This window comes from Nuphar pumila, chromosome 14, assembly GCF_984573655.1.
Source record: "Nuphar pumila chromosome 14, dmNupPumi1.hap1.1, whole genome shotgun sequence".
NCBI lineage: Eukaryota > Viridiplantae > Streptophyta > Magnoliopsida > Nymphaeales > Nymphaeaceae > Nuphar > Nuphar pumila.
This window is the reverse complement of record NC_143262.1, coordinates 5,688,947-5,705,844: the sequence shown is the minus strand read 5'-3', so window position 1 is coordinate 5,705,844 and position 16,898 is coordinate 5,688,947. Positions and strand designations below refer to the sequence as shown.

At 38.6% G+C, this 16,898-nt stretch overlaps 1 protein-coding gene across 1 annotated transcript; it reads right to left on the bottom strand.

Annotated features, from left to right (window-relative positions):
• Positions 1-1,856: 1,856 nt before the first annotated feature.
• Positions 1,857-9,034, bottom strand: LOC149816165 (uncharacterized). The gene is made up of 4 exons (XM_089987955.1): positions 9,019-9,034; positions 4,342-4,423; positions 4,136-4,265; positions 1,857-2,052 (listed from the first exon to the last, which is right to left on the bottom strand). The coding sequence occupies exons 2-4, from the start codon at positions 4,418-4,420 to the stop codon at positions 1,953-1,955; spliced, it is 309 nt and encodes a 102-aa protein (XP_089844081.1). The 5' UTR covers positions 4,421-4,423; positions 9,019-9,034; the 3' UTR covers positions 1,857-1,952.
• Positions 9,035-16,898: the final 7,864 nt, after the last annotated feature.

The window sequence follows — 16,898 nt, the reverse complement described above, 5'->3', positions numbered from 1 at the left end:
AGTAGACAGAGAGCAATGTTTGCAGCAGAAGGTCAGATTGGCACAACAAGACCTGATCACGGTGTCAAAACAACGGGCAACGTCTATTCACGCTACAGCAATAAGATTGCATATCAGTGATAATGCAACAGAGAGAATGTTAAAACAGTTGTGATTCAACGAAGATAGGAACTAGTTGAGAGAAGAGGCGCTCAATAGAAATAGCCGATCTGGATATTGATTGAATCAGCTGACAAAAAAACTCTGCAACTTACTTTGAATGGTTGGATATTATCTGCTTCGATACCATGTTGAAATGATTCAACACATATTCAAAGAAGAGTGATGAAAAGAGAAGAAAAAATACACAAAGTAAGGTGGTTCAGTCATTTAGACCTACATCCACTGGAGAACAAGGCCCAGTTATCTTATGTATTATCACCAGAGAGAAGATACATATATAGAGATGGATCCTCAAGTCATGGCAACAGGATAAGTGATGATCCTAACAGCCTAATATTTATTAGGAAAGATCAATAACTACTTTTTGGAATACATGGAAAGATAAACAAGAATCGATGACAAGGATATCATTATCCTTATCACAAGAAGTTACACTACAAGAAAATTGCCAATTAGCGACAGATATTTGCGACGGATTTTTTCTGTCGCAACATTGCGGCGGATTAACAAGAGAAACTAATCTGTCGCTAAGATTTATAATGTTTACGAAACTAACGACGAAAAAACTTCTGTCGCTACCTCCATCGCTAGTTAGCAACAAAAGGTTATTGTCGCAACACATGCGATGGATTTGGCGATGAAAGTTTTTTCGTTGCTACATAGCGATGCCGTTAGCGACAAAAATATTTTGTCGCTAACTGGTCATGTAAATTTACGATGGAGTTGCGACGGAATTAGGTCATCGCCAAATTCGTTGCTAATTTTCCCGTAAATCCCTAATCAGAGCCCTTTTTTCTCTTTGCTGTTTCGTCTCTCCTGCATGCTCGACGCACTCCTCTACTGCTCGACGCACTCCTTCGCTGCCCAACGCACTCCTCGGCCTGCCACCCGCAGCCCTTTGCCTATCGCTCTCCGGTTTGCCACCAGGCCCGCCACCCCCCGCCCGACGTCTCCTAGGTAAATCCCTCTTTATTTTTTTCCGACAGGGGGGCGCCTGCCCCTTTTATTTTTTCCAGCAGGGGGTCGCCCCCCCTGCCTCGTTTGTTTTTTTTGGCAGGGGGGTGACCCCCAGCCGCATTTTGTTTTTTCCAGAAGGGGGGCGACCCCCCTGCCTCGTTGTTTTATTCGGGCAGGGGGTCGCTCCCTTGCTTTTTCGGCAGGGGGTCGCCCCCTCTGCCTCGTTTGTTTTTTCCAGCAGGGGGCAACCCTCCTGCCTCGTTGTTTTATTCGGGTAGGGGATCGCCCTCCCACTACAACAAAGCAGTAGATTAGCGACGACCACATTCCGTCGCTAATCCGTCGCTAATCCGTCGCTAACCATGTTAGCGACGGATTAGCGACAACGCGGCGACAGTATGCTTACGTCGCGAATATTTCGACGCTAACTGGCGACGAAATAATTCCGTCGCTAATTGCGACGGAATAACGAGCGCTATATTCCGTCGCCAATCCGCCGGTACTAAACGACGACCACGGCGTGGCGACGGATTTAATTCCGTCGCTAAGCCGTCGCTAGATTAATATGAATAGCGACGGAATCATCCGTCGCTAATCCGTCGCAAAAACGAAAAAAAATCAAAAAAAAATTTATTTAAAAATTAATTACCGAGAACTGTACAATTTATATTTCCTGTACAATTTATATTTCCTGTAAATAAAAAACAAACCACACAAAAAAATTCATATAACAAGTATCTATAATAATTAATCGTTCCACCTTAAAACTAAGAAGTTTAATTATTTACAATTCAACAATTACAATTAGGAAAAATAAAAAAAATAGAACTTCTTCAACACAGTCCTCTAATCATCGCCAAGATTTTGTGCGTCGTCTTGTTCATTGTCTTTATCTGTCCCTTCAGCTCCACTACCCTGATTATCGCTAGCAGCCTACACAAGAAAAGAACAGTCAGTATTGATAAACAAAATATAATGAAATAAATTACACACTATATGTGATTCTATCATGTGCTCATGTGTGATCTAAGGCAATAAAAAAACTCTATATGTGATTCTATCATGCTCATATGTGTGCTAAGGCAGTCAAAAAATTGAATATGTGATTATAGCATGTTCATATGTGTTCTAAGGCATATAAAAAAACTCTATATGTGATTCTACCATGCTCAGATGTGCTTTAAGGCAGGCAAAAAACTATATATGTGATTCGATCATGCTCGTATGTGTGCTAAGGCAGTAAAAAAATTGAATATGTGAATATAGCATGCTCATATGTGCTCTAAGGCAGGCAAAGCCAAAAATTTTATATGTGATTCTATCATAAATGATATATAACATGTTCATATGTGTTCTAAGGCAGTTAAAAAACTCTATATGTTATTATAGCATGTTCATATGTGTGCTAAGGCAGTCAAAAAACAGAATATGTGATTATAATATGCCCATATGTGTTCTTAGGCAGTAAAAAAACTGAATATGTGATTATAGCATGCTTATGTGTTCTAATGCAATCAAAAAAACTTTATATGTGATTCTATTATGCTCATATGTGCTCTAAGACAGACAAAAAGTTAAATATATATATATATGTGATTCTATCATGCTCATATGTGTGCTAAGGCAGTAAAAAAATTGAATATGTGATTATAGCATGTTCATATGTGTTCTAAGGCATCTAGAAAAACTCTATATGTGATTCTACCATGCTCAGATGTGCTTTAAGACAGTCAAAAAAACTATATATGTGATTATACCTGAGAGGGACCTGGAATCGAAGATCCCCTATCCTGAACAGCGGCCTTGATCTCATTTCGGAGAAAGGGGGCGACGGTGTATTGGAAGTAGTTATTCAGTGATTCATTAATGATCTCGCGTACATCATCACCGGAAAGAATAGTCGGCTGCTTGGAGCTTATGTCGGCGCAAGAAGTTGGTGAGCCGTAACTGGAAGAACCAATAACTGGTGAAGTGTTCATATTACTCCCAAACCCGAACACGCGACCTTTTTTGGGTTTACCTGCTGCAGTCACCCATGCTGTAGGATCAAATGATGGATGCTGAGTAGCGTCTTCGCCATATCGCTCTACCATTTATTGCTCATATGCCTCCTACAAAATAATGTTTAAAGTATTCATTAATAATTAATGATAACATTATGATGACTTGCATATATATTGCAATGATTATTAATAGAATTAATACATACCGTTGTCGTTCAAGCCTTCTCTGATACGAAGACTCCCGTGGTCTTCCGTTTATGTGTTTCTACAAACACATCCTTATATGGTACACTGCCTCCTTTTTCTGCTTCCTGCGAAGTTAAATGACAAAAGATTTAGTACACAAATTTGCAACTATACTTATAAAATTAATATTATATATTGATGAGTTACCATTTTCTTTAGGTGGCTCCCAAATGTCTTAGATCCATCTGTGTGTAGATGGGCTTCGGGCATCTTCGATCGATTTTGTGAAGCCTTCGCAGAGCGATTTTTAAATGCATCTCCCGACCACATATCGCACATTTCATCCCAGTAATCTCTCCTGATAGTAATAGGACCATGGCCCTTCCACAGTAATGGATCATCTACTACGCCAGATGCTTTTTTTGCTGCAGTCTTCATAGTGTGCAGCATGTCTGCAAATCGATTGGCAGCCACCTTCTGCCACACCTTCCTTGCATCATTTTCTTCCACCGTAGTTGCAAAGCGATTCGAAGCCTACAAATATTTTCAGAAAGTTAGTAGACATTGCTTAAATAAATTAAATATGAAACACATTAACTATGAGGAACAACTGTATACCATGAATGAGGACCAAAATCTGTCTAATACCTCCTTTGGGTACTCTTTCCATTGAGCAACTGGTCCTGGTAGATGTTGAAGAAGTGAATTCCTAATCTCCCGTACTACTTCTTGTGGCTCAAACCTCGTGCTGCACATGAATTGTTACACAGTAAATATCAATATAAAATATTTAAAAGATATGCAATAATTGAAAACAAAATACTTACGGTCGATTATCGATATACACTATTCGAATGAGTCTTCTTGTGCCAGCCTGAGAAGACCCTGTTTCCTGTGTTGGCTGTTGACTTGTGCGATCAACTGGTGTAGGTGGGTCGTGTACAGGCGCAACATCATCTGTAAAAAAATACACACCAAGTTCTCAGAATGTGCATTTGAACTAATCAAGCATCTAATTAGTTATATGATATACCTATCACAGGAGCCCGTGAAGATGAAGGTTGAGCCTGGCTACTACTGGATGAGCGACCACTATAACCTCCACGAACCATATTCTAACAAATAACATATGTCATACAATACATTCAAATAATTCACATCAAGTATTACAATGCATTCAAGTCATTCACATCAAGCATTGCAATGCATTCAAATAATTCAAATCATTGACATCAAGTATTGCACTAATTCAAATCATTCGTTAATTGCATAAATTATAATACATTCAGATAATTGAAATCATTCACATCAAGTATTACAATGCATTCGAATCATTCGTATCAAGTATTACAATACATTGAAATAAAATATTTAATCATTCACACCAAGTATTGCAATACAACTCACATCAAGTATTACAATGCATTTAAATAGAGGTTTGTAGTATAAGATTTTGCTCATTAGCTTGAGAATTCTTCCTCGTCACTAGTTTGACTTTCTTCTTCTTCTTCTTCTTCATTGTTTGCCCATCCACTTGGTACATCATTTGGATCACATTCCTCTATGAATGTTTCATCAGCCAATGGAGATATGACATGCATATCATGCGCAATATCGTGACCATAAGCGAAGTCACAGACATCATCTGATTGATAGTAATCACTGTCTTCAGCTAACTCATCTTCTTGTAACTGATCATACTCGGGGTATAGTTTGGATTTCACCTTGCAAACTGCCCACCATTCATTTCTATCTGACTTTTTTATACTCGGATATGAAGTATAATAAACTTGTTGAGCTTGCGAGGCTAATATGAATGGTTCATATGTTCCAAACCTGGATTTATGCTTCACCTCCACAATGCCTGAAGCTTTGTCGAGTCTTGTTGCAGTTGGATCAAACCAATGACACTTGAATACCGTAACCCTGTTATTCATGCCTAAGTAAGTCAACTCCATTATTTCCTCTATAACACCGTAGTAATCATGTTCATTTTCACCGTAGCTGCTACCCTTGACACACACGCCACTATTTATCGTTGATTTGTTTATACCGTAGTCTTTTGTATGGAATCGATAACCATTTACGATATACCCGTTGTAGCATTGCACAACTTTGGTCGGACCATTTTCTAAATCACATATTCCTTGATCTTTAACATCACTATGGCAAACCTACGCACAGACATAAACAATTATTGTGATCACGATCAATTAAGTAACTTAGTGTTGTTTATAAGTACAAAATTTATGTTAGCTTCTTTACCAACTGTTTCAACCACTCCACAAACTTAGTTTCACGTTCTTTTTGTACTTCTGCATTAGTGAGATGTGAAACTTTGCTTTGCAACTCCAGATCAAATCGTCTGCAAACCACAAATACTTATATTACCGAGCCATGTATCCACATATAGAACATAAAAGGATTTATAATTGAGTTGCATATACATATACTTACTCGATGTATGGGTCGATCGCTGAACAATTAAAAAGAATATAGATGTGTGCTGCATCTTGCTCTCGATCTGTCAATAGCCTTGATCGGCAACTACCAAATGCATGCCCAAGTCGTTGAAATATCGACAGCTTGTCAGCTACAGTTACTTGTTCTCCATCATCGTTACGGGGCGGGCATGTGTAACGTGTTGAAATATGAGGTTCGAAGTACATAGATGAGAAATTTGAAATCTCTTCTAAAGTGTACGCCTCACAAATAGAGCCTTCTACTCTTGCTTTATTACGAACCTTTTTTTTTAGGTCGAACATGCATCTGACAAGAATATACATTTCAAATTTTAAATATCTGTCATTAAAGAGACAAATATAAAAAAACATATACCTTTCAAATGGGTACATCCATCGATATTGCACAGGGCCACCAACCCTTAGTTCATATGGCAAATGTATGATCAAATGTTCCATAACATCGAAAAATGCTGGCGTAAATATCTTTTCTAACAGACAAACAGTGGTGATGACAGAGTCCTCGAGATTCTTTACATCTGATACAATGACCTCCGATGCGCACAATGTTCTGAAAAATCCGCTCAACTCAGACAATACCCCCCATATAGGTTTGTCTAACATATTATGGAATGCTAGGGGTATCAATCGTTGCATAAAGATATGACAATCATGGCTCTTCAACCCATATAACTGTCCATCGTCAATCTTCACAGCCCGAGCAATGTTAGAGACATATCCATCTGGAAATCTCAGTTGTCTCAACCATTGACATACATGTTTTATTTGATCAGGTCCGAGCACGTACTTCGCCTTTGGTTTCAGTACTTTGCCATTATACTCTTTGAGTTCCAATTCTGGTCTTTTACATATTAATTTTAAATCCATACGGGCCTTCGGATTATCCTTCGTTTTTCCTTTAATATTCATTACTGTATTGAACACATTATCAAACATATTTTTCTCTACATGCATCACATCCAAATTATGTCGTATCAATAGGGTCGGCCAATACGGTAGTTCCCAAAAAATAGATTTTTTTGTCCAATTGTGTTCCTTCCCAAATCCACGGAAGGGTGTAGGACTGCGGGCATCTGTTAATACATCTGGAAAGTATCGCAATCTTCTTAAAATCTCTATGCCAGACAATCTTGAGGATGGACCTTCCATTTCAGTTGTGCCTGCTGTAAATGCATTCTTTTGACGTCGGAACGGATGATCGCTGGGTAGAAATCGACGATGGCAATCAAACCAGCAAGGCTTCCTTCCATGCCTCAATCTAAAAGCTTTGGAATCCTCCATGCAGTACGAACAAGCCAACCTCCCATGTGTGCTCCAACCAGATAACATACCATATGCAGGGAAGTCACTGATTGTCCATAGAACAACGGCCTTCATGTTGAAATTTTGTTTTTTGTGGGCATCATACGTGGTAACACCGTCATCCCACAGTACTTTTAATTCATCAATCAATGGCCTTAGATATACATCAAGATTTTGGCCAGGTGAGGTCGGACCAGGGATCAACAGAGACAAGAAAAGATTTGGACGTTTCATACACAAGCTTGGTGGAAGGTTGTATGGAGTTACAAATACTGGCCAGCATGAGTATGGAGTTGATCTACCCCCAAATGGATTAAATCCATCTGTACATAGACCGAGTCTAACATTTCGCACTTCCATTGCGAAGTTCTGATGAGTACGATCAAAGTGTTTCCAAGCTTCAGCGTCAACAGGATGCGTGATCTTGTTTTCATCGTGTCGAACTTTATTTGCATGCTATCTCATGTGTTTAGCTGTCTTTGAAGACATATACAATCGCTGCAATCTAGGAGTGATAGGAAAGTAGCGGAGCGACTTGTATGAAACTTCCTTTGATCTCGTGCTACCATTGCCTCTTGTCTTTGGCTTGAACCGAGGATGCCCACATGACGGGCATGATATGTCGTTTTCCTGCTCCTTGAAATACAACATGCAGTGATTTGGACAAGCATCAATCTTTTTGTAACCCATACCTAGAGCGTTGACCATAACTTTCGCACAATAGAAATTTTGTGGCAATTTCTCATCTTTAGGCAACATACTCTTCACAATCATGCACAAACGGTCAAAACATGATTGACTCAAATTATACTCGAACTTCAAATTCATTAGTTGAAGAACTGCAGACAAGATAGTGTGACTCTCACAACCGTTCCAAAGTGGCTCATCAGCATCTTTAAGTAAATCATAAAATCTACTAGCTGCATCGTTTGGTGATTCTTCATCTACGACAGTTCTTACATCACTAGAACTCATAGCAGAACCCAGTTCTGTTCCTGCAGCATCAAATATCAAATTCGTATATAGATTATCGTGCACCACATTCACCCGTGCATCAAAATCGTTTCTAAATTCTTCTCCATGAAACGCCCAGTTCTGATAATCACTCACAAAACCCTTCCTGTATAGGTGATGTCTAACGCCATGAGGTTCTACAAATCGATTATTCTTACAAATCTTGCAGGGACACCTAATCCGACCTGTGGGATCTACCGTACTGACACTCGCCGTTGCAAATTCAATAAAACTATCGACACCATCCATATATTCATGCGATAACTCATTGTCCACTATCCTACGGTACATCCATTCACGGTTTGCAGTCATTCTGTCGTATGATGTTACGAATAGTATCCTAACGAATTAAGAAAAAAACAATCAGAATGCGACGATGAAGAAAATATCAAATTTATCATGCAATATACTATGTCAAACAATAACAAGAATTTTGATGCATGCATTGATAACTTAATATTTTCATGTGCAAACTATTAATGACATGATACAATCATTTGAAGCATGCTTTTATTATAAAATTTCACATGGAAGTCAAAATCAAATTGAAAGTAACTACATGCAAGCATGGATACAATTACATCAAACATTGCAATACATCATAATCATTCATATCAAATAAATGGCAAACATGTACCTGCAGCAAACACACTTCAATATCTCACTAACTACTACCATGCTTAGCATGGACTCCGTACTCCAAAAATAAGAACACTTCCATATTTCTACATTAAAATCATGCTCAGCATGATCTCCGAACTCCAACAAAGCAGTCCTAGATATCAACAACTAAGTGAGTGTGTGAACAATAAAGTGCTGCATTCAATAAATTAAATAACATGTGATACGTTTGCATCACTTACTCACCACGGGTATTTACCCGATTTGCATTGTTTTTGTCATTTACTTACCACAGGTGGCCGAGCACGAGTTGGTTCCGTTGAAAAATCTGCACAAAAACAAAACAAATTAAGTAACAAACTAACTAATCATGAAATAAGATGAAACACTAACTAAAAAAATTAAAACAAATTAAAACAACTCTAACTAATTGAAAGAAGAGAAAAGAAAAATAGTATATATGTTAAGCCAAATCTAACTAGAAGATGCTAATTTAACAAACCAGCTATAACATGTTGAACCAGTCGACTAACATAAAGTCATAGACAATTTCTAATCTGAACTACTTAGCAAAGGAATAGTAAATCAATCAATTAGTTTACTAGAAAAGATGTGAACTCCGTTTAACCACCACTATCATAAAGAATTCAAATAGCCCTAATCTAACTAACTGATTGTGAGAACATTAAATACCAATCTATCTAAGAAAAATATAATTATAAAAGACTAATAGATTGAAATACTCTAACTAACCAGATTTCAAGAAAACAAATTGAAGTAAAACTAACTACCAGTAGACATTAACAAACTAACAAATTGAACAACATGGACAACTTGTATATATACATTACAAAAAAAAATTCAACTTAAAATCCATATGGACAACATATATGCAAACTACACTTAAAACCATATGGACATCTTATATACACATATTACAATTTTTTTTTCAAGCTAATCACATGGACAACATAGGGATCACATAATAACTTTTTTTTTTTAAAAAAGAGATCACATGGGCAACATAGGTATCCATAACAAAAATTCTTTTCAAAACAGATCACATAGGCAACGTAGGTATCTCATAACAAATTTTTTTTCTTCAAACAAACACATAGGCAACATAGTATTCCTACTAAAGATTTTTTTTTCAAACTGATTTACATAGGCAGCATATGCATTAAAAAACAGATTTTTTTGAAACCAATTCACATAGACAGCATAATATATCTCATAACAGATTGTTTTTTTCAAAAGCAATACACATCGGCAGCATGTTATTCCTACTACAGATTTTATTTTTCAAACGATTCATATAGGCAGCATAGGCATTCAAAAACAGAATTTTTTTTTTTGACAAGTCACTTAGGCAGCATAACGCAGGGGGTCGACCCCCCCTGCCGGAAAGCACGGCAGGGGGTTAAACCCCCTGCCTTTCCGGCAGGGAAGGGGGTTAAACCCCCTGCCGGAAAGGCAGTTCCGGCATGGGGGGTTGACCCCCTGCCGTGCCTTTACGGCAGGGGGGTCGACCCCCCATGCATTTCCGGCAGGGGGTCGACCCCCCATGCCTTTCCGGCAGGGGGTCGACCCCCCCTGCCGGAAAGCACGGCAGGGGGTTAAACCCCCTGCGTTTCCGGCAGGGAAGGGGCGTACCCCCTGCGTTTAGAAGAAGAAGAAGAAGAAGAAGAAGAATATTACCTGCGCTTCGCCGGACGGTGGCGGGAGGTTGACGGGGAGCGGCAGCTAGCGAGCGCCGGCTGGCGAGCGGTGGACGGGGAGCGACGGCTGGCGAGCGGCGGTGGCCGGACGGTGGCGAGAGACGACGGGCGGCGGGAGGGAGCAATACAGCGAAACAGGGAAAAGAGAAAGAGGGATGGGATTAGGGATTTACGCGACATTTAGCGACGGCTTAGCGACGGAAAAATTCCGTCGCTAAGCCGTCGCGAAACCAAAATACCAAAAAAGCGACGGAATATATTCTGTCGCTACTCCGTCGCTAATTAGCTACGGATTAGCGACGACAGAGTTCCCTCTCTAAATCCGTCGCTAAAATGGTGTTCTTGTAATAAAAAGTAGCGACAAAAACATGCAGTCGCTAATCCGTCGCTAAGTAGCGACAGATTAGCGATAAAAGTCGTTTCCTCGCTAATCCGTCGCAAATTAGCGACAGATTCTATCTCTAGCTAATCTGTCGCTAAGTAGCGACGGAAAAAATCCGTCGCTAATTTCCGTCGCTAATTAACAATTTTCTTGTAGTGTCCCTACCTCGTTTGCTTTTTTCGGTAGGGGGGGGCGACCTCCTGCCGCGTTTTATTTTTTCTGGCAAGGGGGCGACCCCCTTGCCTCGTTTTTTTATTCGAGGAGGGGGTCCCCCCCTGCTTTTTCGGCAGTGATCGCCCCCCTGCCACTTTTTTTCTAGCAAGGGGGGGGGGGGCGACCCTCTGATTCATTTTTTTTTTCGGCAGGGGTTCGCCCCCTGCCTCGTTTTTTTATTCGGGCAGAGGGTCGCCCCGTGCCTCTTTTTTTTCGGCAAGGGGGGCGACCCCTGCCTCGTTTGTTTTTTTTCGACAGGGGGGCGCTCCCCTGCCTCATTTTTTTATTCGGGCAAGGGGTCGCCCCCCCTGCTTTTTCGGCAGGGGGGGAGGGGGTGACCCTGCCTTTTTTTTTCGGCAGGGGGTCGCCCCTTTTGCCTCATTTTTTTTTTCGACCGGGGGCCGACGGGCCGGATGGCGCCCGACGATTGCCAGGTTCTTGAACCATGGCAGCACCCCGTGCCTGCCGCTCTGAGGGACGATCACTGCCTCCGGAGATCTCGTGTTGCTTTCGTACGTCACTGGCCTACTGGTTGGCCGACCGAACTCGAGGGTGGTCGGGCCAAACTGAGAGGTGGTCGACGCCCGGGAGGCATTCTGCCTCACCGAAATCCCGTCCGACTTTGATATTTATTCTAAATTTTTTCTTTTCGGCAGAGAGTGACTTCATTTTAACACAGTGTCTTTTGCAGATTTCTCAATGAATCTCGCTTGTGCCCCGCCACCATGGTAAGTAAGTGACAAAAATAATGCAAATCGGGTAAATACCCATGGTGAGTAAGTGATGCAAGTGTATCACATGTTATTTAATTTATTGGATGCAACACTTTACTGTTCACACACTCACTTAGTTGTTGATATCTAAGACTGCTTTATTGGAGTTTGGAGATCATGTTGAGCATGATTTTAATGTATGAGAATAGAAGTATTCTTATTTTTGGAGTACGGATTCAATACTAGGCATGATAGTAGTTAGCGGGATATTAGAGTGTGTTTGTTGCAGGTACATGTTTGACATTTTTTTGATATGAATGTTTTCGATGTATTGCAATGTTTGATGTGATTGTATCCATGATTGCATGTAGTTACTTTCAATTTGATTATGACTTACATGTGAAATTGTATAATGAGAGCATGCTTCAAATGAATGTATCGTGTTATGAATAGTTTGCACATGAAAATATTAAGTTATCAATGCATGCATCATAATTCTTGTAATTGTATGACATCATATATTGCATGATAAATTTGATATTTTCTTCATCATAGCATTTTAATGATTCTCTTTTAACTGGTTAGGATACTATTCGTAACATCATACGATAAAATAACTGCAAACCATGAATGGATGTATCGTAGGATAGTTGACAATGAGTTATCGCATGAATATATGGATGGTGTTGAAAGTTTTATTGAATTTGGAACGGCAAGTGTCAGTACAGTGGATCCTACAAGTCGGATTAGGTGTCTCTGCAAGATTTGTAAGAATAATCGATTTGTAGAACCTCATGGCGTTAGACATCACCTATACATGAAGGGTTTTGTGAGCGATTATCAGAATTGAATGTTTCATGATGAAGAATTTAGAAACAATTTTGATGCATAGGTGAATGTGGTGCACGATAATCCATATATGGATTTGATATTTGATGTTGCAGGAACAGAACTGGGTTCTGCTATGGGTTCTAGTTATGTAACAACTGCAGTAGATGAAGAATCACCAAACGATGCAGCTAGTAGATTTTATGATTTATTTAGAGATGCTAATGAGCCACTTTGGAACGGTTGTGAGAGTCACACTATCTTGTTTGCAGTTCTTCAACTAATGAATTTGAAGTTCGAGTATAATTTGAGTCAATCATGTTTTGACCGTTTGTGCATGATTGTGAAGAGTATGTTGCCCAAAGATGAATATACAGTTTTTTGCCTGCCTTAGAACATATATGAGCATCATAAAATCACATATACAGTTTTATGACTGCCTTAGAGCACATATGAGCATGGTAGAATCACATATAGAGTTTTTTTTACTACCTTAGAAGACATATGAGCATGATATAATCACATATATAGTTTTTTGTCTGCCTTAGAACACATATGAGCATGATAGAATCACATATAAAGTTTTTTGACTACCTTAGAGCACATATGAGCATGACAAAATCACATATACAATTTTTTTGACTGCCTTACAACACATATAAGCATGATATAATCACATATACAATTTTTTGCCTGCCTTAGAACATATATGAGCATGATAGAATCACATATAAAGTTTTTTTACTGCCTTAAAACATATATGAGCATGATAGAATCACATATAAAGTTTTTTTACTGCCTTAGAACACATATGAGCATGGTAGAATCACATATAGATTTTTTTTTACTGCCTTATAACACTTATGAGCATGATATAATCACATATATAGTTTTTTGTCTACCTTATAACACATATAAGCATGATAGAATCACATATAAAGTTTTTTGACTGCTTTAGAGCACATATGAGCATTATAGAATCACATATACAATTTTTTTGACTACCTTAGAGCACATATGAGCATGATTGAATCACATATAAGTTTTTTTTACTGCCTTAAGAACACATATGAGCATGATAGCATCACATATACAAATTTTTTACTGCCTTAGAACACATATGAGCATGATTGAATCACATATAAAAAAATTTTACTGCCTTAGAACACATATGAGCATGGTAGAATCACATATACATTTTTTTGACTGCCTTAGAGCACATATGAGCATGATTGAATCACATATAAGTTTTTTTTACTGCCTTAAGAACATATATGAACATGATAGAATCACATATACAGTTTTTTTACTGCCTTAGAACACATATGAGCATGATAGAATCACATATAAAGTTTTTTGACTGCTTTAGAGCACATATGAGCATTATAGAATCACATATACAATTTTTTTGACTGCCTTAGAGCACATATGAGCATGATTGAATCACATATAATTTTTTTTACTGCCTTAAGAACACATATGAGCATGATAGCATCACATATACAATTTTTTACTGCCTTAGAACACATATGAGCATGATTGAATCACATATAAAATTTTTTTACTGCCTTAGAACACATATGAGCATGGTAGAATCACATATACATTTTTTTGACTGCCTTAGAACACATATGAGCATGATTGAATCACATATAAGTTTTTTTTACTGCCTTAAGAACATATATGAACATGATAGAATCACATATACAGTTTTTTTACTGCCTTAGAACACATATGAGCATGACAGAATCACATATAGAGTATAATTTATTTCAGTATATTTTTTTTTATCAATACTAACCTTTCTTTTCTCGTGTATGTTGCTGGCGGTAATCAGCGTAGTGTAGCTGAAGAGACAGATTAAGACAATGAACAAGAGAATGCACAAATTCTTGGCGATGATTAGATTCATGTGTTGAATTTGTTCTACCTTCTTTTTGTTTCAAAAATGTAAATGTTGAATTGTAAATAATTAGAACTTGCGAATTTTACAATTGATCGATTAATTGTTTTAGTTTTCTTTTATATGTATTTTGATGTGTACTTTGTTTTTTATTCACAGAAAATATAAATTGTATCACGAGAAATTTTTTCTTGATATTTAATTTTCAATTTTTTTTTAAATTTTTTCCTTGTTTACGACGGATATATCCATCGCTAATTACTATTAGCGTTGAATGTAGCGACGGATTAGCGACGACTATAAATCCGTTGCAAAACCAAAGTTGCAACTTAGCGACGGAACTGACGACAAATACATTCCGTCACTACTTAGCGATGGAATGGGCGACATATATATTCCGTTGAGAATTAGTGTCGAAAAATTCGTGATGGAAGTTATTTGTCTCTAATATGATGCTAATCCGTCGCTAAGCTGTTTAGCGATGGATTAGCGACGGATTTAGGTTGTCGCTAATCCACAGGTTTCTTGTAGTGTTAGGAATTGGCAAACCAACTCGCCAAAAGTGTGAAGGTGCTCTCAAACTTGCCTGAACAAATGAATCTCTGAAAGATGGAAATCAAGTGTTTTTCTATTTTTTTTTCGGCAACCTAAAAAGTTGCAAAATATACAGCACCATAGGGGATACATTGAACCTCGGGAGATTAAAGTGACCCGCCCTTGATAACAAACTGTCCGCTCAAAGTCTAGGTCTTCTCCCTTATATGATCTTCTATCTTGCTCTGATGCAGCTCTCATGATACACCCAAGTACAAAGGTAAACACTGATACTTTATTGGGAGGGAATCGGCTTCACAATTAAAAATCTCGAAGGCCGACCTTTGCAACTCTTCAGTGGGTTCATTCAACACCAACACCTGGCTTTTACCTTCATTCGTGTGCAACCCAAAGATTTCTATGAAGCATCTAAGAATAACCTACAAAGTCCACATGTTTTTGTTCTGACGCCTCCCCAGATATTAATAAGTCATCAACTAATAAGAGATGATCGAAATGGAGACATTCTTTAAGATCCTGCAGCCTTGAAACTTTCCATGTGCTTCCGTTGATGAAAGCATAATCGAGAGAGTCTCTATCGCTGTAATAAAGAGAAGTGGTGAAAGTGGGTCACTCAAATGGTTTCAGATAATGAAAACCTTTTCCCAGCAAACATCGATCACACCTGAGAATCTAAATGCCTTGAAAACCACTTCCTTTGAAATATAGTAATTAAACTTTCCCCAACTCCTTTGAAATGCCTTCAAATGCCTCCTCCCAAACAGAAAATTATAAAGCACACTTCAAAGGTTACCTGAACAATAATGAAGTTCAAGTCCTTTGTCCAGTAGGCACCACACACCTGGCTAAGTCGGTCGGCTTAAGGCTTTCATGTTGACAGACATCATGAGTTCGATACTCCGGGTGCAAATCCCTTGCACCTTGAAGCCAACGGACAACCATCCCCATGGGCAGGGGGAGTAATCAGTGTTTTATATATATAGTGGACCGGAAAACAGGGCTACCGTGGCACCTCTTGACCTGCAACTGGATGTCCAAACCATAAATGGTGGTTTCTCCCTGTTGTTTTGGGAGAAAAAAAAAATGAGAAGTTGAAATCCTTCACGCTAGTCCCAAGGAGGGTTGGCGTAGTGGGGTGGGGCCTTAGCTACTAGACGGGCAGTCAAAGTTTGATTCTCATAATGTGTAGCATAGGCCACTGGAGCATAGGTCATTACACTCAACTAGGCTTCCATTTTGGTAGGAAGAACCGTTCAATCAAGTTCACATAGAATAAGCCAACATGCAATGAACAGTTTCAGTAAGACAAAGCTAAATATGTGTATATCATTATATTTGGTAGGCTTTAATAATCATTGAGGCGGTCAACACCATGTTTATGTCATAAGTTAATAGCTTCTGGTATAAGGTTATTTTAATGCATTAATTATGTACCTCGCAAAGGGGCGGGCCCATTAAGTGTGACCCGGTTCTCAGTGAGGGTTCCCACTCATTTCGTGGGTCCTTAGTTCTCTTGGATGAATGTCTCTTCAACCATCTTTTTAATGAATCAAGTGGGGTTCGTCTTATTACGTTGAAACAATCGATGCAAAATATATATATATATATTACAACTTACTTTGTTAATTTGATTCTTCATGTGATTCTTTTGGTATTGGTCCAAGGTTGATTCTACCTATTATTTTACACCAAGGCGATTATAGTCTATATATGCACCGTGTTCTCAACACAAATCATATTAAAATGGCAATATCGAAGCATATTGACCAAAGGAAATGGTCCAATTACTTTTGTTCACATTGCCACATTATTTTAGAACCCTAGGACACAAGTTTTAATTTTACTTGTTTACTTGCAA

Bases quoted from the DNA above. Each gene is read 5' to 3' on its own strand.
- LOC149816165 (XM_089987955.1), bottom strand. From the start codon at position 4,420: ATGGTTCGTGGAGGTTATAGTGGTCGCTCATCCAGTAGTAGCCAGGCT. The intron at 4,266-4,341 runs GTATATCATATA...ATTTTTTTACAG, and splicing joins TTCACGGGCTCCTGTGATAG to ATGATGTTGCGCCTGTACAC. The intron at 2,053-4,135 runs GTAAGTATTTTG...TTTCTTGTGTAG, and splicing joins GTGTATATCGATAATCGACC to GCTGCTAGCGATAATCAGGG.